This window comes from Papio anubis, chromosome 14 (assembly GCF_008728515.1).
Source record: "Papio anubis isolate 15944 chromosome 14, Panubis1.0, whole genome shotgun sequence".
In the NCBI taxonomy this organism is placed as follows: Eukaryota; Metazoa; Chordata; class Mammalia; order Primates; family Cercopithecidae; genus Papio; species Papio anubis.
The window spans coordinates 54,343,036-54,365,618 of record NC_044989.1 but is presented as its reverse complement, the minus strand read 5'-3'; the positions used below and the strand labels follow the sequence as shown (position 1 = coordinate 54,365,618).

The window sequence follows — 22,583 nt, the reverse complement described above, 5'->3', positions numbered from 1 at the left end:
TCGAACTCCTGACCTCAAGTGACCTGCCTGCCTCAGCTTTACATCAGGTTTTTTATGCCTGATGTTAGCATTCTTGGTAATTTTAAGATGATAATCTTAGTGATAAATTTTAGTATCCAGGTTATTTGCTGCAGAACAGTAAAATACACTGTTTGCTATCCCAAGTTGACAGGTATTTTTTTAGTTTTTTATGTTGGTTCAAGTAAGTTGCCCTTATTTGTAGTAGAATATTTTGAGTTGATTTGCATGAAGTTCATCAGGGCATTGTGTTTTTGACTCTTATTTAAAGGTAGAATTGATTTTTGTCATCAAGTTGACTATAAACTGCATTAGTGATTTACATATAGGCTTGGGCCTGTTGACCTCTGTTTTTACAGTATGATATGGGTACTGACATTTTTACTTTTTTATCTGGACAGGGTGGACCAAGTAAGCTAGTGCAAAAACACTTAGCTGGTTTGTTTAACAGCATCACATCTTTTTACCATCCTTCAAATAATGGGCGCTGGCTGGTGAGTAACTTCATTTTGCATTATAGGGCTTGGAATTTTAAAGATATGGTCATCCTTGACTATTGCCTATTGTGTGACCTATAATACATTTTCTGTCCTTCATAGCCTTAGCTATATGTAAATGCTTACATTTAAATTAAATTACTGTGTTGTAGAGCATATAAATTAAATAAGACAATATCGGTGTGGTAACTGTTGACAACATGCCTCAGTTTTGCAAAAAAATGGTAACAAAAATGGCTTAGAAGCGTGGAACCATCTTTTCAGTTTTATCTTGTTACCTGTTTTTGTTGTTTTTTTAAGTTGGCCAGTTAAAATGGCTTTCATGTAATGGAAAATTTATGTGCTAGCAATTGTTTTAGACTGGAATTTGAAACTCATTTTCATTAATTATTAGGAATAATAGGAATTTATGATAATAGGAATAAATAATAGGAATACAAGGAATAATAATTAGGAATAATTAATTGGTAACTTTTAATTCTGTCTAGTTATGCTGTGCAGTTCTTTGTAATAAGATAATAAGAACTGTTATTTTAAAAATCTTTTCTCAAGAAGCTAGAGAGCAACCATGAATATCTATGTGGGAAAGTAGACCCTACTTAGAACTTTTTGCTTCTGTGTCCCCAGAACAAGTTAATGAAACTACTTCAGCGGCTGCCAAACAGTATTGTTAGAAGATTGCATCGTGAAAGATACAAGAAGCCCTCTTGGTTAACTCCTGTGCCTGATAGCCACAAGCTTACTGATCAAGATGTTACAGACTTTGTACAATGCATTATTCAGCCTGTCCTCTTGGCTATGTTTAGCAAAACTGGTAGTCTAGAAGCAGCCCAGGCTTTGCAGAATCTTGCACTCATGAGACCTGAATTAGTAATACCCCCTGTACTTGAAAGGTAAGTGGTGAGTGGGAGTCTGAGCCATAGCTAGGTTTTTCTTTTGGTCTGTTCAGCTTGATTCTCTTTTCTCCTCTGTGGCTTCTTAGAGGAGAAGCAGGACATTTTAATGTAATGATTGGTAACTTGATAAAGGTTTATTGGAAAGAAAAAAATTGAAATGAACTGGGTAACACATCTTTTGGGTTATTCACACATTTTAGTTACCAGAATTTTGTGCTTATGAATTAAGATCTGGCCTTTTTTTTTAGATCAAAATGTTGAGTGTCACTAAGGATTGAGAACATGGTAGTGAAAGTGGTTTTTGGATTTCTTTCTTAGCATCAGTGATAGAGAAGAAAATTGTATTTGTTATTTTCATGTATTACATCAGGTGTGTTGTTTTTACAGAGTAAATTTTATTTTATTCATTTTGGTTTATGTGTTGAAATGGTAAGGAAAACTCTTTACTTACCTAGCCACTGTCACAGAATAGGCGTGATGTACTTACAAAGAGAGAGACAGCTACTTTTTTTTTTTTTTTTTGAGATGGAATTTTGCATTAGTTCCCCAGGCTGGAGTGCAAATCTTGGCTCACTGCAGCCTCTGCCTTCCGGGTTCAAGGATTCCCCTGCCTAAGCCTCCTGAGTAGCTGGGATCACAGGCGCCCGCCACCACACCCAGCTAATTTTTGTATTTTTAGTAGAGACAGGGTTTCACCATGTTGGCCAGGCTGGTCTGGAACTCCTGACCTCAGGTGATCCACTCTCTTTGGCCTCCCAAAGTGCTGGGATTGCAGGTGTGAGCCACTGCGTCCGACCTACTCTTAATTTTTTGAGAGCAATTTTTAAAGTAATTTGTTCAAGAGTAAATTACTTAAGCTTTCTGTTGTACCTCTGCTTCCTCTACTGGCTGAACTTAAGCTTTATGATCTCTCTCTAAATGTTTTTGTCAAATATAGAGGAGGAATGTTAGTTTTTAGAACCTAGAAGGATCTAGCCATTGAGTTCCATAAAAATTTGTCCAAGGTCCCTAGTGGTAGAATTCAAACTATAGCCTATTTCCTGTCTTATTGTTGAGACAGAATAAGTATTGGTCATATTTACTTGGGGAAGAGTACCATGTTCAAGGTCTTAACCAAAATGGGCCTCCATTATCTATAATTTTCAGCTGTTTATGCTGCCTTACCTGCCCTCATTGCCATAAATATTCAAGTTAGACTGCACTTCATTTTCCCAACTTACTTTATTTTTACATACACATCTTGGGGCATTGAAACTCTTCCAGCATATAGAACTTAATTAGGAAATGGAGTGGGGGAAGATAGGCAGTTTCCTGTCTGTCTTCAATCCCCGTATTCTTTGCTTCTTGGCCTCCACAGAGTAGCAGAAGCTAACAGTTAATGGCAGGTTCCCTGATGCTCCCTGGAGAGGTGGGACTTCATCTGTTTGCTTAGCTAAAATTTTGAAGTTTGGAGTGTTTTTGATGTTTCTTTCTCTCTTTTTTTTGGGACAAAGTCTCGCTTTGTTGCCCAGGCTGGATGGAGTGCGGTGGCGCTATCCCGGCTCACTACAAGCTCCGCCTCCCAGGTTCACGCCATTCTTCTGCCTCAGCCTCCTGAGGAGCTGGAACTACAGGCGCCCACCACCACACCCGGCTGATTTTTTGTATTTTTAGTAGAGAGGGGGCTTCACGGTGTTAACCAGAATGGTCTCGATCTCCTGACCTTGTGATCCGCCCGCATCGGCCTCCCAAAGTGCTGGGATTACAGGCGTGAGCCACCGCGCCTGGCAGTTTTCAATGTTTCTTTACTTCCCCTTTGTTTTGTGATTTTCAGCTGATTAATTATGAATAGTGAGCTAAATTCTTAGTAGAAAGAACAAAGCTTATAAATAAATAGACCCATCACATTTTTCTTTAGTCCTAAAATTTTGGACAAATTTAATATCAGCATATTAAGTGATATTGAATGCTTGGCCAAGATAAATAATAAACCAAATTGACAATACAATGACGTTTTTTGAGACTTTCAATTGTAATTTTGTGCTGTTTTGAAGTGGCATGACCTTTTTAAATTTTTATTCTTTTATTTATTTATTTTGAGACAGACCTCGCTCTGTCACCCAGGCTGGAGTGCAGTGACATGATCTCAGCTCACTGCAACCTCCACCTCTTGGGTTCAAGCGATTCTCCTGCCTCAGCCTCCCAAGTAGCTGGGATTTACAGGTGCCTGCCACCATGCCCAGCTAATTTTTGTATTTTTAGTAGAGATGGCGTTTTACCATGTTGGTCAGGCTGATCTTGAACTCCTGACCTCAAGCAGTCCACCTGTCTTGGCTTCCCAAAATGCTGGGATTACAGGTGTGAGCCACCATGGCCGGCCAAAGATTTTATTTTTAATTAAAGCAAAACTTTTTTAAAAACTAAAAATGTAGGAAAAAAATTTTAGACGCTTAGTTTTACATCTCCAAGAAAGCTTCTGTTAAAGAGTTTGGTATGTTTTCTCCATTAAAAAAAATAATAATAAGTGACTAGTCTGGCTCACGCCTGTAGTCCCAGGACTTTGGAAGTCTGAGGAAGATGGATTGCTTGAACTCAGGAATTTGAAACCAGCCTGGGCAACATGGCAGAACCCTGTCTCTACAAAAAAAAATACAAAAATTAGCCGGGAGTAGTAACGTGTGCCAGTAGTCCCAGCTACTTGAGAAGCCAAAGTGGGAGGGTTACCTGATCTGGGTGATGTGGAGGCTGCAGTGAGCTATGATCACACCACTGCACTCCAGCCTGGGGCAGAGTAAGACCCTGACTCCAGGGTTGGGGGTGGTCAGGGGAAAGAAACTGTGGAGTATTTGTAACTTGTTATTCCACTGACTGACCATTAGATTAGTATAATATAGATTAGGACAGCTGAAATAAAGCAGTATCTACCAGTTGATGTTCTTTTGGGTTTTTTGAGACAGTCTTGCTCTGTCACCCAGGCTGGAGTGCAATGGCATAATCTTGGCTCACTGCAACCTCCACCTCCCAGGTTCAAGCGATTGTCCTGCCTCAGCCGCCGGAGTAGCTTGGATTACAGGCATGCGCCACCACACCCCACTAATTTTTGTATTCATAGAGACAGGGTTTCACCATGTTGGCCAGGCTGGTCTCAAACTCCTGACCTCGGGTTATCTGCCTGCCTTGGCCTCCCAAAGTGCTAGTGTTACAGGTGTGAGCCACCACACCCCGACTTCTACCAGTGTGTGTTCTTTTCTCACTGTGGAATTTGCATGAAAAGAGTTGGTAAGGTAGCAAGGGATTGGGGACATGTGCAATAAATAATCTGTGTATCTTTCCTTTATTTGTGTACAGTAATGTCTCCCCTTATTGGTGACGGATGTGTTTGAAGACCCCCAGTGCATACCTGAAACCATGGATAGTACTGAACCCTATGTATACCATGTTTTTTTCACATACATGCATACCTGTGATAGTTTAATTTATAAATTAGGCCCAGTAAGAGATGAACAACAATCATAAAATAGAACAATTATAAAAATACATTGTTCAATATAATAAAAGTTATGTGAATATGGTCTCGTTCTCAGGACGCTGAAATACTTGGTTAACCTTTGTTAACTGAAACTACGGAAACTGCAGATAACGGGGCTACTGTAATTCTGTTAACTTTGATAGCAGATTTTCACTCTAAGTATTTTGCTGACTTATAAACCTTTAAGTCAAAGTACAGTTTATGAATTTACAATATTTAACGTATTATGGTATTATGCATATCTGTGATGGAGACTTTAAAAATTCTGTTTTCAAACTGTAGAACGTATCCTGCATTAGAGACATTAACAGAACCTCACCAGCTCACAGCCACTTTAAGTTGTGTAATTGGAGTAGCCCGCAGTTTGGTATCAGGAGGCAGATGGTTTCCTGAAGGTCCTACACATATGCTACCTCTGTTGATGAGAGCACTGCCTGGGGTGGATCCAAATGACTTTAGTAAATGCATGGTGAGTATATTGATGATTATACACTCTATATTTAGGTAGGAGGCAAAGTAACTTCTCAGTGACAAAAGGTTGGAGAACTTTATGCGTAAGCCTAATATAAATATGAAAATAAATGTTGTATAACTTCATTATTAAAGTAACAGTTATTTATTTATTTATGTAGAGATGGAGTCTTGCTCTGTCACCCTGACTGGAGTGCAGTGACATGATCTCGGCTCACTGCACTGCGATCTGCCTCCTGGATTCTAGCGATTTTCCTGCCTCAGCCTCCTGTGTAGCTGGGATTACAGGCACACGCCACCACGCCTGGCTAGTTTTTGTATTTTTAGTAGAGACAGGGTTTCACCATGTTGGCCAGGCTGGTCTGGAACTCCTGACCTCAAGTGATCCGCCCACATCGGCCTCCCAAAGTGCTGGGATTACAGGTGTGAGCCACTGCGCTCGGCCGACAGCTAGTTAATTATGAAGATTCTTAAAGTGTTTAATTCTAAATGAGGAATACCCAGAGAAACTGTTGTGGGATTTTGATCAAGATAATTTATTGGGGTAATTTATTGTAGTTCATGGTATACTTGTATTTCTGAATTAGAATTATGTAATGTTGAAAATCTTTTGTATCTTTCCACAGATCACATTCCAGTTCATAGCAACATTTTCTACTCTGGTGCCTTTAGTAGATTGTTCATCTGTACTACAAGAAAGAAATGACCTCACAGAAGTAAGGGTATTTTATGGTTATAAAAGGGCGAAGATGTTCTAATTATTATTGCATATGCATAGTAACACTTGACAGTTTAGAAACAACTTGGGAAGTAAAATTACTATTTTGTGACTAGAATGGTACATATGGAGGGCCAGGACATCATTGGCAAGAGAGTCTACAGAGCACCCATCATAGGAGGTGGCTCAAAAATAGGCCGTTTCTATAAACTTCTGACATCTGGAGGTGTATTTCAGTTTTATGTCACTTTTCAATGTTTTGTTAAGCAAAAAATGGTGATTATTTTATTTTTCCATCATTTTAGGTTAGTAATAAATCTGTCCAAGGGATTGGCATCTAATGAAGAAAGATTTTCTTCATTTCTGTCTGGCTTTTTCAGAACTTCTCTCTCTCTTTTTTTTTTTTTTTTTGAGATGGAGTCTTGCTCTGTCACCCAGGCTGGAGTGCGGTGGTGTGGTATCGGCTCACTGCAACCTCCACCTCCTGGTTCAAGTGATTCTCCTACCTCAGCCTCCCGAGTAGCTAGGACTACAGGTGCGCACCACCAGGCCTGGCTAATTTTTTGTATTTTTAGTAGAGACGGGGTTTCGCCATGTTGGCCAGACTGGTCTCGAACTCCTGGCCTCAAGTAATCTACCCGCCTCGGCCTCCCAAAATGCTGAGAGTGCAAATGTGAGCCACTGTACCCAGCCCCCAGAACTATCTTCTTTAATGCAAGCATGTCGCCCAGGCTGGAGTGCAGTAGTGCCATCTTGGCTGACTGCAGCCGCTGCCTCCCGGTTTCAAATCATTTTTGTGCCTTAGCCTCCCGGGTGGCTGGGATTACAGGCGTGTGCCACCATGCCTGGCTAATTTTGTGTGTGTGTATTTTTAGTAGCAATGGGGTTTTGCCATGTTGGCTAGACTGGTCTTGAACTCTTGACCTCAAGTGATCCGCTCACCTTGGCCTCCCAAAGTGCTAGGATTGTAGGCATGAGCCACAGTGTCTGGCCAGCCACTGCACCTAGCCGAAAGCATGTTGTTGTTTGTTATTTTTGGACATTCAGGTAGTGAGAGACTAGACTTTACATATATCAGCAGTTTTGAAAACTGAATTTATAATAAAGATAGCTGCTTGACTTCTGTATTTGGCCCTTGTAAAATAACATTAATTGCTGCTTTCTTTGGTTCCTAGAAAGTAGTAGATCAAGTCGTTCTAAATTGATAGGCAAGTATGGTGCTGTTTCTCATAGTACCCAATATAATGGTTTAGTGTAGATATATTTGGCAGGCAATAATTGAGTTTTGTTAGTTCAGGGAAAAAAAACTAAGGCTATATGTAATCTTTCTTTGCATTGGGATATTATAGGTGGAACGAGAACTTTGTTCAGCCACAGCTGAATTTGAGGACTTCGTCTTACAATTTATGGACAGGTGAGCTTGTAACCCACACCAACGTTTAGCTGACATTCTAGAAAATGACTCTTCTATCCCAGAAACTGTAGTTTATTTCTGCATTATAACCTTTATTTAGCTACTACTGGTGCTCCTGAAGTTATAAAAGGATAATCGATTTGTGAACCACATAGAAATTAAGTAGCTATCACTTGAATAGTTAGGACAATAGAGAGTTACCTAATCACCACCAAAAATGTCAAACCAGATTTTAGTTGCTGAAATTATGCTTTGTTTGGATTATTTAGATGCTTTGGACTTATAGAAAGTAGCACATTGGAGCAAACAAGAGAAGAGACAGAAACTGAGAAAATGACACACTTGGAGAGTTTGGTCGAATTAGGTCTGTCTTCTACGTTTAGTACAATCCTCACCCAATGTTCCAAAGAAATATTTATGGTAAGAACATTGCTACAAAAATTAAACTTCCAGCTTTTAAGTTTCATTTCATGTTTTAAAATTGACTTCAGGTTACTTTGTGTATATCATGCAGTTTATCATTTACATTCATACTGAAGTTTTAAAGAAATGTACAATTGCTCCTCATTATTTGCAAATTTCATATTTGCAGATTTACCTATTTGCTCTAATTATTTGCAACCCGAGAATCAAAGCTTTTGTGACTGACAAAAATTTAGTTACCTAAATTTGATCTCACATATACCATGTGTTCTCAGCTGAGAGCAAACTAGGCACTCTGCCTTCTTATATCCAGCTCCACTTAAACAACTGTCCCCTTTGCGATCTATTTAATGCCATATTTTTACATTTTTGTGCTTTTTGTTGGTGATTCTGCTGTTTAAAAATGTCAAAAATGACTCCCAAGCGTTTAGTGTTTAAAGTGGTTTAAAGGGTTCCTAAGCATAAGAGAGTTGTGCTATGCCTAATGGAAAAAACACTGTGCTGGGTAAGTGTCAACAGGCATGGGTTATAGTGCTGTTGACTGGGGATTAAATGTTAGTGAATCAACAATATGTATTAAATAAGTTGTCTGTAAACATAAACACACTTAGGATTATGTATTGTTCAGTTGATGAAAATGTTGTCACTATAGGTTCACAGGAACATAATCCTGTATTTCCCCTGGGAGCAATGGTTCAGTATTTGCTAGTTCAGTTGTCACAGCAAATTTATAGAACATGACTACCATGAACAACAAGAAACAACTGTATTGTTTAATTTTACAATTAAAAACAATTACTCAGCTGAGTTTTAGAAATTGCTTATGACATCACTCACATGATAGAAATTAAATCCTAAGACTAATTGATGGATTAGAAGTAGTTATCTTCATAAGACATTCAGTAAGCATTGACTTATTCAATATTGGTTGGTACCTGTTACCTGTAGTGTGGTACCTATTATCTGTAGCCTTTAAGACTCCACTTTATTTTCATTTCTGTTTTTTTCTCCCGTCATCTGTAATTATCACTGTTAAATATGTTAATCCTGAAAGCCAAATTGCCTTACAACTGGGTGAAATAAATGCTATGATTATGTTAGTATAAAGAAATGAACACAAATCATCTCTTGTTTAACCAAAAGTTGTTGTTTATACTTTTCAGTATTATTAACCCAGGTTTAGAACTCATTGTTCCAGTGAGCAAGTAAATTAAAGTTTTGTGACATGTTTGTAAAATAAATAGACTGCTTTGGGTCTTTTAGGGTAAGGATAGGTATCTAGTTTGTAGTTGTCAGGATGACAAATTATATTAGTTATTCCAAAAAATTCCCTTTGTTGTATTCAATTAGCCAGGAAGATAATTAAATTGCATTTGCTTCCACCAGGTATAATTTTATGTGTAGGGTTTCTGTGGCAAGTGAAATCTTATACCTCAATTTTTTTTTTTTTTTGGGGTGTGTGTGTGTGTGTGTGTGTGAGACAGAGTCTCACTCTGTCACCTGGGCTGGAGTGCAGTGGCGCGATCTCGGCTCACTGCAACCTCCACCTCCCCAGTTCAAGCAATTCTCATGCCTGCAACCTCCACCTCCCCAGTTCAAGCAATTCTCATGCCTCAGCCTTCTCAGCAACTGGGACTACAGGCATGCACTACCATGCCTGGTCAATTTTTGCATTTTTAGTGGAGATAGGGTTTCACCATGTTGGCCAGGCTGGTCTTGAACTCCTGATGTCAAGTGATCCTCCTGCCTCAGCCTCCCAAAGTGCTAGGATTACAGGTGTGAGCCACCGCACCCAGCCAGTACCTCAAATATTTTGTTCAAGTTAGGATCGTGGACAAAGATGGTTCTTAGACCTGAATGTAACGTTATTAAACAAATTCTTATAAAATCAGATGGTTAAAAATTGCCCATTTGTTTAGTTTTGGAATTGTCTAAATATATATATCTTTTTTTTTATGTTCTATAAGATGTTTAATTTTCTGAAAACATGCTCATTAGACATTTTCATTTCTTACATATCTTAACAGGTGGCCCTTCAGAAGGTTTTTAATTTTTCTACTTCACATATATTTGAAACAAGAGTAGCAGGTCGCATGGTGGCAGACATGTGCCGCGCTGCTGTAAAGGTGAGTTTATTTTTTTGAACTGATGTATTAATGACTCAACAATCAACAAGTTTATATGGTTAATTATTTTAGAGGTACTTGTATGCTTAAAATACATAGTTCTTTCAGTAGCTGCTTATTTATAGCTTTTTGTTACCACTGAAAATAATAATGCTAGTATATATTTGCCTTTCAAAAAAAACATATTTATACAAATATGTTTTCAGTGCTGCCCAGAAGAATCTTTGAAGCTCTTTGTTCCCCACTGCTGCAGTGTTATAACTCAGCTTACAATGAGTAAGTCATAAGGTCATTATTCTCTCTTTACAATTTGGGTAAGTTTTTTTCTTGGTTTCTAAAACTGTTAATGACAACAGATTCTTGTAGCTACACAATATTTTGATTTGTAATTTGAGGAGAAATTGTCTCCAAAAAGGTATCATCCAGGTTGGCAGTAGCTTAAAAATGTTACTTTATTAATATTCGTGTACAACAACCATCCAGAGGTTACCTTCAAAAATATCAGTTATTGGCCAGGTGCGGTGGCCCACGCCTGTAATCCAAGCACTTTGGGAGGCCAAGGCAGGCGAATCACAAGGTCAGGAGATCAAGACCATCCTGGCTAACATGGTGAAACCCCGTCTCTACTAAAAAATAAAAAAAAATAAAAAATTAGCCGGGCATGGTGGCGGGCCCCTGTAGTCCCAGCTACTCAGGAGGCTGAGGCAGGAGAATGGCGCGAACCCAGGAGGCAGAGCTTACAGTGAGCCGAGATTGCACCACTGCACTCCAGCCTGGGCGACAGAGCGAGAGTCTTTCTCAAAAATAAATAAATAAATAATAATAATATCAGTTATTTTGTGAGATATAGAGAAGCAGAAGTCTTGGTTGGTGTGTTTATTTTCTTGAAAATTTTGTTTCTGCCTCCTTTTGGAGCAAGCTCAGCTTCATGATGAAGAAATAATAAGTCTTCCTAAAAGAGGCTTTCCTCAACTATTGGAAATATTAAATAGAAATATTTTAAAATGCTGTATTTAGTTGAATGCATAGTTTTTTCCCCCCTAATACTATTTTGCTGCTTTTAGATGATGATGTATTAAATGATGAAGAGCTAGACAAGGAATTACTATGGAATCTTCAACTTTTGTCTGAGGTATTATAAATCTTTGGAATAAAAAACATGACTATGAAAACATTGACTTGCTTTTAGGATTTAGCTCTTCCTGACAAAATGACTTTAAAACATATGAAAAGTCTGAGTTTTGGAAATTTATGATGAGGCTTCAGAAAGTCAGAATATATCATACTCTTATTGTCAAAGGAGTGGTATAGTTGATCACTGCATGTTCAACCATCTACTTAACTTAGTTTTACCAGTTAATTCTAATATGGGTAACTCAGTAATTGAAAAAGTTGATCAGATTTGGGAATTTTTTTGGTCTACTATTTAAATTTGGCCATCAATCAAACTTAAGTTTTCTTTATCAGTTTTTTTGGAAGTTTAATTAGGGCTGGGCGCAGTGGCTCACGCCTGTAATCCCAGCACTTTGGGAGGACGAGGCGGGCAGATCATGAGGTCAGGAGATTGAGACCATCCTGGCCAACATGGTGAAACCCCGTCTCTACTAAAAATACAAAAATTAGCTGGGCGTGGTGGCGTGTGCCTGTAATCCCAGCTACTCAGGAGGCTGAGGCAGGAGAACCACTTGAACCCGGGAGGTGGAGGTTGCAGTGAGCCAAGATCGTGCCACTGCTCTCCAGCCTGGGCGACAGAGCGAGACTGTCTCAAAAAAAAAAAAAAAAAGTTTAATTAGGTTTAGTCTTCTTAGGAGAATAGACTCTTTTGAAAGGGATGTTACTATGGTGCATGAAAACTTAAGCTCAGAAAATGTGTTTGATTTCACAAATAAATAATTAGAATACAGTTAAAATGAAAATCCTAAAATTAGTTAAAGTCATTTAGAGAAACACTATTTTAGACTATGTTAGTGGCCAAACATTGAACTTTGCATTAATGACTGGTTCTTGGTCTTTTAACCAAAATATCTTCAACTATTTTTTCCCCCTTTTTAGATTACCCGAGTGGATGGAAGGAAGTTGCTTCTTTATAGGGAGCAGCTTGTAAAGATTCTCCAAAGAACCCTACATTTAGCCTGTAAGCAGGGTTACACTCTGTCTTGTAACCTTTTGCATCATCTTCTCCGTTCTACCACACTTATCTACCCTACAGAATACTGCAGTGTGCCAGGTGGCTTTGACAAGCCTCCTTCTGAATACTTTCCTATCAAGGCAAGCATTTTCAATACTATAGGATTCAAAGATATGTTGATGTTTTTTGTTTTAAGGCATTCAAAGTGTTTTTTTTTTGCATATAAAGATGTTAGTTTTTTATTTTTAAGATAGATTATTAAAACTATTATTGGAATGTGTGAAACTTGTACTGTCTCACTTTGCATGGAACTAAAACTCTAGTTTTCTTTCCTGTTGGTATGTGAAACAACTTGGTATGCCGTATCTGATGTCTGTAGTCTAATATAATTTTATTGCTAAACTAAGCCTCACATAAACTCATTGTCACTTTTATAGTATCACTCTTAGAGCAAACTCATATTATAATGAGTACTCTTCAGGGAGACTTTTCAGGAGTGATAACGAAGAGGCAATAAGATGTTGTTTTCATGCTACTTTTTTGTATGTCATTTGCTAGCTTAGGTTTGGATTGTGTGTACATTTTCTTTTAAATGTTAAAAATTGTGTATATGTATGTGAGTTTGTTGTTGTTGTTACCGTTTTTAATTTCTCAACTTGCTGAGTAGATGCTGTTCTTTTCTAGGACTGGGGCAAACCCGGGGACTTATGGAATCTGGGAATCCAGTGGCATGTTCCTTCTTTAGAAGAAGTGTCTTTTGCCTTTTATCTTTTGGACTCCTTTCTTCAGCCTGAGCTTATCAAACTCCAACATTGTGGGGATGGAAAACTTGAAATGTCTAGGTTGGTTTTATTTTATAATTAGAGTTATTCATTTGCAGAGTACAGATGTGTTTTGTCGCTTTATCTGTGGCATAGCTCATGTATTCATTTTCGATTGTGTTTTGAAAATCTGTACATGTACTTAAAAAATCATTTAATATAATGTTGTATAACAGAAAATTTGACAACACTTAAACATTTTAAACACAAAAAGTCTGGGTTTCTTTTTCTAATTTTTTTTTTTATTACCTTCTACTTAGCAGGTTCACTTGCATATCTTTTGGAAAGTGTGGACATAGATATACCTTCTTTGAAAGGAATGCCTGTTTTCCTAGACTCAGCTTAGATTTTATTGTGTTGTTCTCAAAATGTTATTTTGAGAATTATTTCTATGAGATTTTTGTTTCTTGTTCCACAGGTATTTAACAAGAAATAAGTATTTGAAACCATTAGACTTTCATAGTTTGAATCTTTGAAAGTTTCTGAAATAATAGCAAGAAAGTTAATGTGTCAAACGCCACAAATTTTTCATAAGCAGATTTAGGAATGGGCTTGGAGAAAGAAGTGTGATTGACTAACATTAACTCTGTCGTGCTCTGAACTGCTTTTTGGAGTAAATGTTTAACTAGTCCCATTTTTTAAAGATGGAATAAGCTGGAAGATCTTCTGTAGCATTATTTCCTCTTTTTATTAGTGGCAGTGGTCTTCGGTAAAGGGATGCTTAAATTAACAATTGTTTCACAAAGGGCAGTTAATTATTGTTACTTGTGATTATTTAGAGCCTGTTTAAATGTAAGCAAGCATAGTGTTAGCAATAAATATATGTTTAATTGTTCTTTACTGTTGGTAAACTGAAGACATTTGGTATTTCTTTACCTTAATCATTTATATCCCCACATGATAAAACTTTTGTGCTAGGCTCTAGCAGGCTTGTTAAATAGGGATTTGGAGTCTTCTAAAATATGAAATGTCTTTCGTTTTTTTCTAGAGATGATATTCTACAGAGTCTGACTATAGTGCACAACTGTTTAATTGGCTCTGGAAACCTCCTACCTCCGTTGAAAGGAGAGCCAGTTACTAACTTGTAAGTAAAAATAACTACTTTGTTTTGCCACTTAGCATATATTTTAGGTCTTAGTCACTTAATGAGTTATTGGTTTGTTATTGTTATTGCTGTTACTTCTGTATCACTTTAACCTTTTTATTTGTCAGTGTTAAGGTCAAAAATATCAGAGGTACAATTTAGGTCTATAAACCTGAAGGCTTTATTCAGATTTTCCCATGGTACCAGGATAGAATAACTTCAGGTATTAATTTTAAAATATCAAATGTGAAGATATTAAGTTAATCTATTAGTTTACTGAGTTAATTAAAATAAATAATGTTCTTTTAAAAAGGAAAAATACTACTTTTTTTTGTCTGTAGCAAATGTTGATTTAGGATTTTGTAGCAAAAATCTTTTTTAAAAAAATAAAGATTTCTTCAATCTTATTCATTATGATTTTGAACTTTTTGTATCTGTCAGTTTGTTATGATTTTTTAAGTGTTTTCAGAGTGTTATTACTTTGAATGAATAGCTAAATTGAATCCATTGTTAGTTCTGCCATTTAAGGTGAAAAAAATTAAGTTAGAATAAAATCAGCGGAGGCCCAGTGTGGTGGTTTATGAGGCAGGCAGATCCTTTGAGTGCAGGAGTTCGAGATCAGCCTGGATGACATGGCAAACCCCCGTCTCTACAAAGAATACAAAAATGAGCTGGGCGTGGTGGCACATACCTGTAGTCCCAGCTGAGGTAGGAGGATTGCTTGAGCCTGGGAGGCGGAGGTTGCAGTGAGCCGAGATCATGCTGCTGCACTCTGGCCTGGGCAATAGAGTGAGACCCTGTCTCAAAAAAAATAAAAAAAAAAAAGAAAAAGCATAAAATCAGCAGTATATATTAATTTTAGCTTAATTATTAGGTAGATAATTTAAATATATTAAGATCATTTTTTTCAACATCAGTATCTCGTTACTAAGCAAGTTAATGAAATCACATGTAAATAACATTCAATTAGTAAGTGCCCTCTCTTCCCCCTCAAAAAACACAAAGGGGAAAATGATTTACTGATTTTGCAACAAAAACGTTAAAAAGCCTCAAGAAGTGGTTTCAAAATGTGGCTTACGTGTCTTTCCCATACTTTGTGTAGTCATTGTTTGGAGTCATGCATTTCCCATTTTTTTCACTCCAAAAAATTGTTCTTAGGCGTTGAGCTTTTTAGATTATGAAGTTTAAGAAGGAGAAGTTAGGGTCATTTCAGGTAAGGACATCTGTTATAAGTATGTCTAGGAATTTGCCGAATTCTTTTTTAAAGAACTTTTGTTTTTCATTAGTTTTGTTGTTTGATATAAGAGGATTTGTACCAGAAAAAAAGATTGATTTTGAATAATATTTAAAAATAAGAGCCTTCAAAAATTATTTTGATTTTCACCTATGATCTTAACAGTGTGTATTACAGTAAGAACTTGACCTTTTTATGGCATGCAAAAAGCTATTTCATACTTAGCAAACCTAGCACGTCAGCAAATTGAGTTCTGCTTGAAAGTGTCAACAATTAGAATTGTGGTCATTTAATCCAACAATTTAAGAGCAAAAGCATGTGTTTTTAATGTTAGTAAATTTTTAGTACTGAGTGATCATTAGGATGCACTGCTGAAGGGTCTGCTAAAGAGGCCAAGGAATTTTCCTTGCAGTTCGTATCAGCCTGTGTCTTGATGACATGTACATTGTAAGAGTGAGTTGAAGCAAAAGGCTTTATCCTTTGAAATAAATGTGCATCATGACAAAAGCTTCATATATTTGATTATTATAAAACCAATTAGATTTTTGTATAATGAAGTGCATTTTAATAAGGAAAAGAATATATTATGATAATCTTACGAATACCATATGATACAGACTATTAGTTTATATTACTATGTATTATAAGCTATAAAATTGATCCTGAGTATCCTTTTATTGGCTTTTCCCAGAAAAGTTAAAAAGGAAAGATAAATTTAGCCTGAAAGGTTTTGCGTTTTAGCGCTTGCACATTTAAAGTGAAAATTTAATGTAATAATGTAATGAAGTAATAAAAATCTATATTAAATATATGTACATGTTTATATATTTAAACATATATAAAAATATAAAATGCTTCCTGATATATACCTAATAATATAATGAAATAAAACTTCAATTTTTAAAAATCATTGAATAATACGTATTTTTAGGGTTGTTTTTAGTTACATATATCTGTGGGGGATAGTGATTATATAAAGTAGAATTAAGAATAAATGAACATCTCTTTGCCTTTGAATTGCCAAAAGAGGGAGTTTTAAGTCTTCCTTTGGCTTTTATAAGTTCTTAATAGAATTGTATTTAATTTATAACTGTCATTACCTTCAGCTGAAGCTTTATTTTGGCAAAGTACAGCTTTTGACATTTATTTCCTATGTGTAACATTTTTACTTTTTTTTAACAGATGGTTAATCTCATAAAGTATCATAAAATAGCCTTTAAAATTTCTAAAATGCTTATTTTAATATAGGTTAGTAATTGTTAAAATCTTCTAAATCTAAATTGATTTGAAAAAACTAATACAGTTATTCCAATAGATGGTCCCCATTGTTCTTTGATACAAATTCATACTGCCTGGTGTGAAGAATGAATATCTATAGCATAATTTATGGTGATTATCAGCAGATCAGTTTGAAACTAGTAGAGAAAGAGAATTAACTTAGCACATTAGTTGCTCCATAGGAAATGGGAAAATGTACTAGGTCAGGGAGAAAATGAAACACATAATTGTTATATGAATATTTTAGTGTAATGTCTTAAGATGTCTGAGGAAAATATCTATTGTTAATAACAGTTTGGCTGTGGTATTAGGAGACATTATGCATTTTCTGAAATACCAGCCCAGTTTTTAGAAGCACATAGCAATTCATGATTTTTTTTTTTTTTTTTTGAGACAGTCTTGCTCTGTTGCCCAGGCTGGAGTGAAGTGTGTGATCTCAGCTCGCTGCGACCTCCACCTCCCAGGTTCAAGCGATTGTCCTTCCTCAGCCTCCTGAGTAGCTGGGATTATGGGCACCCGCCACCACACCCAGCTAATTTTTGTATTTTAATTTTTTTTGAGGTGGAGTTTCGCTTTTGTCACCCAGACTAGAGTGCAATGGCGCTATCTTGGCTCACTGCAACCTCTGCCTCCCGGGTTCAAGCTATTATCCTGCCTCACCCTCTCAAGTAGGTAGTATTGCAGGTGTATGCCACCACGCCTGGCTAATTTTTTTTTTTTTTGTATTTTTAGTAGAGACAGGGTTTCACCATGTTGGCCAAGCTGGTCTCGAACTGCTGACCTCAAGTGATCTGCCTGCCTCGACCTCCAAAAGTGCTGGGATTATAGGCGTGAGCCACCACATTCAGCTTTATATAATTCTTTTTTAAAACATTTAAATTTATATAAATCTTAGGTAAAATTCTAGCTGGTATAATTTTTTTTGTCAGATTACTCAGTATTAAGATTGCCTTGTGTGTGTATTAGTAGTCTTTGTCTTCTGGAAGAAAGAGTACAGTGATTAAAAAAAAAAACCAAACAAACAAAAAAACCCCTAGAAGCTTAGTTTACTTCTTTTTTTTTCTTCTTTAAAAAAAAAATAGAGACAAGGTCTCACTATGTTGCCCAGGCTGGTCTCTGAGCTCAAGTGATCCTCCCACCTTGGCCTCCCAAAGTGCTAGGATTACAGGTGTGAGCCACCACACCGGCTTTTTTATTTATGTATTTATTTTTTTAGTTCTTTTGAGATAGGGTCTTGCTCTGTTGCCCAAGTTGGAATGCAGTGACACAATCTTGGTTCACTGCACTCTCCATCTCCTGGACTCAAGTGATCCTCCCATGTTAGCTCCCAAATAACTGAGACTGTAGGCGTGGGTCACCACGCCCAGTTAATTTTCGTATTTTTTGTAGAGATGGGGTTTCGCTATGTTGCCTAGGCTGGTCTCCATTTCCTGAGCTCAGGTGATCCACCGGTCTCCACATCCAAAAGTGCTGGGATTACTGGCAGGCATGAGCCACCACGCCCCAGCCAAAGCTTAGGTTACTTTTTAGTTTTCCTGTGAGAATATCTGACTTAGTCCTAATAGGGTATGTGGGATGGTCTTAAAATCTCATTGTTGAGGGGAGTGGCTACTAAATGGGAAGACCTATCTTCTGTGCTATATTATTATATTAGAGATTGACAAAAAGTAAAAAGCCATGTCCTAAGCATAAAAGTAAATGATCTACCTATTGGTATCCACTTTGGAGATACCGTGTACCTTTGGGCCTTTAGCAATATAGAGTTACTAAATATCTTTTTTTTTTTTTTGAAACGGAGTTTCACTCTCGTTGCCTAGGCAGGAGTGCAGTGGCACAATCTCAGCTCACTGCAGCCTCCGCCTCCCAGGTTCAAGTGATTCTCTAGTCTCAGCCTCCTGGGTAGCTGGGATTACAGGCATATGCCACCATGCCCGGCTAATTTTTGTATTTTTAGTAGAGATGGGGTTTCAGCATCTTGGCCAGACTGGTCTTGAACTCCTGACCTCGTGATCCACCCACCTCTGCCTCCCAAAGTGCTGGGATTACAGGCGTGAGCCACTGCGCCCAGCCACTAAATATCTTATACTTACTATAAACTTTACAGTTTCCAAGGATGGATATAATAAAGTAATTGTGGGTAATTAAGGGTAAATTTTTTCTTATTTCGTACCATTGAAAACAATTTGAATTTCTAACAGTTTTGTCAGATATCACAGGTTGCTGAATTAATCTTAAAATAAGACCTATTTTGCTCTTGGAACCTTTAGATAGTGTTTTAAGAGAAATATTTGTGGTATAGTTTATACTCATAATTCTACCTTTATAGATGTGGAAGTTGGATTATGTCTTTCCAGAGTCACAGGAATTTTGGACACTTGCCTTTAATCCTGAAATCGTCATTCATTTTTCCTTTTGCAGTCCATTCTCTAAATAATCTTTTAGGTCTAACCAGCTATCACAGGATGCAAAAAACTAACATCTAAAAAACAGGGTTACTCAAGGTAGAGGAGTCATTTTTCATCTCAAAATATTTCTTTACTTTGTGCCCCCTTTCCTCTGATAGATTTATTACGTTATTTTTAGTTAAATCATCCTTAGGATCTCAGCTTTTACTAACTTTTCACTCAAAGAAATTCATACTTAAGGTCTGATAGTGAGACCATTTCATTGATATGTGAAAGGATGTGTTGCTTATGCAATGAGGGGCAGGGCTAGCTAACCTCTCTTGGCACCTCCAGGAAACTACCCAGCTCTGCTGGGGGAGCTGCACACAGAAAAGGAAACAGTTACTACTCCACGGTGAGTAACCCTGTTTTCTCCTTATTTCACCTTCTGACTGTTTTCATTTATTTTTAAAAGCTTGTGTGTCAGACTTGGAAATAGTTCCTGTTTTCAGAGTTAATTTAAAATCTAGCAGCATATAAGATTTCTCTTTACTTAGCAACTCTTTGTTCACTTGGCAGGGTAAGAGCCAGGTTTTCGTTTGTGTTTGTAGTTATTATTGCTACCTAGGATTGAATTGGATAATAGAACACAAAAATAGGCCTAATTGTCTCTTGTGAAACATTTATACTTTGAAGGGAAAAAAAATCTTTTAGTGGCTTGGTTTTACATCTTTTATGTTTATTTTTATTTAGAAGGGGAAGGATTATTGGGAAGATAGGATGTTCTTTCACTTATACACAGGAAGAATTTTATATTATTGTTTACAGCTGTTTCATGACAATTCACCCAGCCTTCATTTACATATGTGATTTGTATTATATATTTTGTTTTTGTGTTAATAGTTATTTTTCACCATCCCTTCTTTCCTATCAGTGATTCTTTTCATAGTTCTGCTCTAATCATATCTAAAGAAGATTGCCATCTAGTGGTATGAATACTATAGTTGTTGAACATTCATAGGTCTTTTTTTAGTGGTACAAATATTTTAATACATTTTACTATAAGTTAGGTGGCCTGGTACTATCTAGAAGCTATGAAGCAGATTTAACTTTATTATTATTATATAGAGGTGTTATTTACAGTATGTTGTGCTGGAATTATTTTTTTGAATTGTACTGTTCCTTAGGTTAAATGATAATATGGTTTATAAAATGAACTAGTGAATGAGTAGGATGGATTTCACATGGGGAAGGGGAGGGTAGTGATGGAATTTGATTTAACTTACATACTATTACTATAGCTTTTAGTCAGAATAGAGATCTGTAAGACAGTGCCTTAAGCCTATTCACCTAAGATTATGTGCATAGCTAAAAGCTACTAGAACCATTTTATATATCAGAGATTACATTCTGGGCACAAGTAGATCTATAACATCACAAAGAGATAGAGTCGTAATATTTTACTTGGGTAATGGATAGAGATTTCTTTTCATAAAAAATCTTCTAAAGGTCAGAAGAGGTAGAGCACTATGGCTCATGCCTATAATCCCAGTGCTTTGGGAGGTGGAGGTGGGAGGATTACTTGGGACGAGGCGTTTGAGACCAACTTGGGCATCATAGCGAGACCCTGTCTCTACCAAAAAATAAACAAACAAATTAGCTGACTTGGTGGCGTTCAAGAGCCCGAAGTGTGTGTGAGTCCACTTGAACTGGGAAGGTTGGGGCTGCAGTGAGCCATGATCGTACCACTGCACTGCAGCCTGGGTGACAGAGGGAGATCCTGTCTTGAAAAAAAGAAAAAAGTAAATAGCTACACTTGCTGAGAAGCAGTTACTGTAAAACATGCTAAGCCAGTTAATTTGTGGTAGGCAAGAAAATATCAAATTATGGTGGATAAGAATAACTAAAGGCTGTAATGTGTACTACCCAGATATGTCCTATATATAGTCTTCCCTTGGTGTAGTTAGGAGATTGGACCCACAGCATACCAAAATCCACTCATCCTCAAGTGCCACAGTGGGCCCTGTAGAGCTTGCATACACGAAAAGTCAGCCTTCCATAATGTGTAGATTTCTCATCTGGCTAATACATTTAGTTGAAAAAAAAATCTGCGTGTAAGTAGACCCACACCTGTGTTGTTCAAGGGTCAGCTCTTTGTAGGAGATATGGACGCTGTATTTTAATCTAAGTTTTAAAAGTAAAGGAAGAAGATAAGGCTTTTATTTAAATATATTACTTAATATTTTACAATCTTATGCAGGATTTTTAAAAGTAGTCAGCATAAGTGATAATTTTTCAGATTCCCTGGTAACAAAACAATTCAAAGTGTCACATGGATTTTTAAGAAATTTGGTGTCAGGACTCTTAGATGAAACTTGTTTGAAAAACTTTAAATTCCCAAATGACAGCTTTTTTGATATGGTAAAACCTATGGAAAATAATTGGTCATAAAGAATGCTTTTTTGTCTTATTTGTATAATATGACTGTAACTAAAGTGACAGTAGTTAAAGTTCATGCTTGACTTAATGTTATATGGCATTAGATACAGACTGGGTAAGCTGCAGGCTGTATATTTCTCCTTCAGAAAACTGTTTATGGCAGCAGTGGGGAGACACATACTCTAATGGGATGGCTCACAGCAAGCACTTCCCCTTGCTCTAACAATGGCAGGAGGGAGGGTGGGAACCCTCTTGTGTTTTATTCTTGTTACTCTTGAGTACAGGCCTTTTCTCTTTGGTGAAATCTAATTTCAGTAAAGACTTGACGTTCATGTAAAGGAATCTGATTTCATTTTCTACTAACAGATTTTGGATACATACATATTTTTGATCATGCAAAAATATATAAGATGCTCAAGTTTGCCAGTGGTTGAAGCTTTATAGAAGGAAAACAAATATTAAGCTTTGAAGTAAGTTAGTGAAAAAGAAGCCATTCTTTGTTTATACTCTATGGGCTTGGTTTTGAAACTTGAGAAGGTATTGTTGCTATCCTCTGCACTGGGTTATGGTGAGGAACATAGTTAAGTAACTGACATTTTAGAAATGTTTTTTCCTATTACCTAAATGCCTGAATTCATAATTGGCAAATATTAAGGTAGAGATAACCCATTTAATTCAGCTACTTTTTGAGGGTATACAGTATAGCTCAGGATGTGCTGATTTAAAAATGTTATTTTCTTCATGGCAAGTGCTGTGCAGTTCATTGGTGATTAGTAATAATAATAAGATTGCTGTTTATTAACTCTATATGCTTGCCGCATTTGTGCCTGTTTTTCCTTTTAGAATGTATCTCTTTGTTTAATAAAAGCTTTGAATTGAATCTCGTATTTTGAAATAAAATATTGAAAATGAGGTATATTTTTCACTAGAGAAAATGTAGATTTCAGATATATCAATTCTCATTTTCCTATAAAATCTGTTCTTGCGTATGTAAAAAGTGACTTTTAACTGTTTAATGAATTTAACTGGTTGGGTCTGGTTGTGGTAGCCTTGCAGAGCAGGGCTACTGTTTATAGGCTCAGGGTAGCCTCTGGTTGTGGCATCCTAATTCTTTATGGCAGATCTTTAATTAGGAAACAGTGAT

The 22,583-nt window shown here is 36.8% G+C and overlaps 1 protein-coding gene across 5 annotated transcripts in view; it reads left to right on the top strand.

Moving 5' to 3' along the window:
* Window positions 1-22,583, top strand: part of PSME4 (proteasome activator subunit 4) — a 106,777-nt gene that overhangs the window by 38,384 nt on the left and 45,810 nt on the right. For all 5 annotated transcript variants that reach the window (XR_004178252.1, XM_031655157.1, XM_031655160.1 and 2 more), the window contains 12 exons: window positions 420-512; window positions 1,143-1,408; window positions 5,202-5,388; window positions 6,017-6,106; window positions 7,458-7,522; window positions 7,792-7,942; window positions 9,973-10,071; window positions 10,278-10,347; window positions 11,136-11,203; window positions 12,124-12,339; window positions 12,884-13,041; window positions 14,009-14,104. Coding sequence is in view for 4 of the 5 variants with exons in the window: in XM_031655157.1 (XP_031511017.1) it covers window positions 420-512; window positions 1,143-1,408; window positions 5,202-5,388; window positions 6,017-6,106; window positions 7,458-7,522; window positions 7,792-7,942; window positions 9,973-10,071; window positions 10,278-10,347; window positions 11,136-11,203; window positions 12,124-12,339; window positions 12,884-13,041; window positions 14,009-14,104 (1,559 nt within the window). In the remaining variant the exon portion in view is untranslated. The remainder of the gene's footprint in view (window positions 1-419; window positions 513-1,142; window positions 1,409-5,201; window positions 5,389-6,016; window positions 6,107-7,457; window positions 7,523-7,791; window positions 7,943-9,972; window positions 10,072-10,277; window positions 10,348-11,135; window positions 11,204-12,123; window positions 12,340-12,883; window positions 13,042-14,008; window positions 14,105-22,583) is intronic.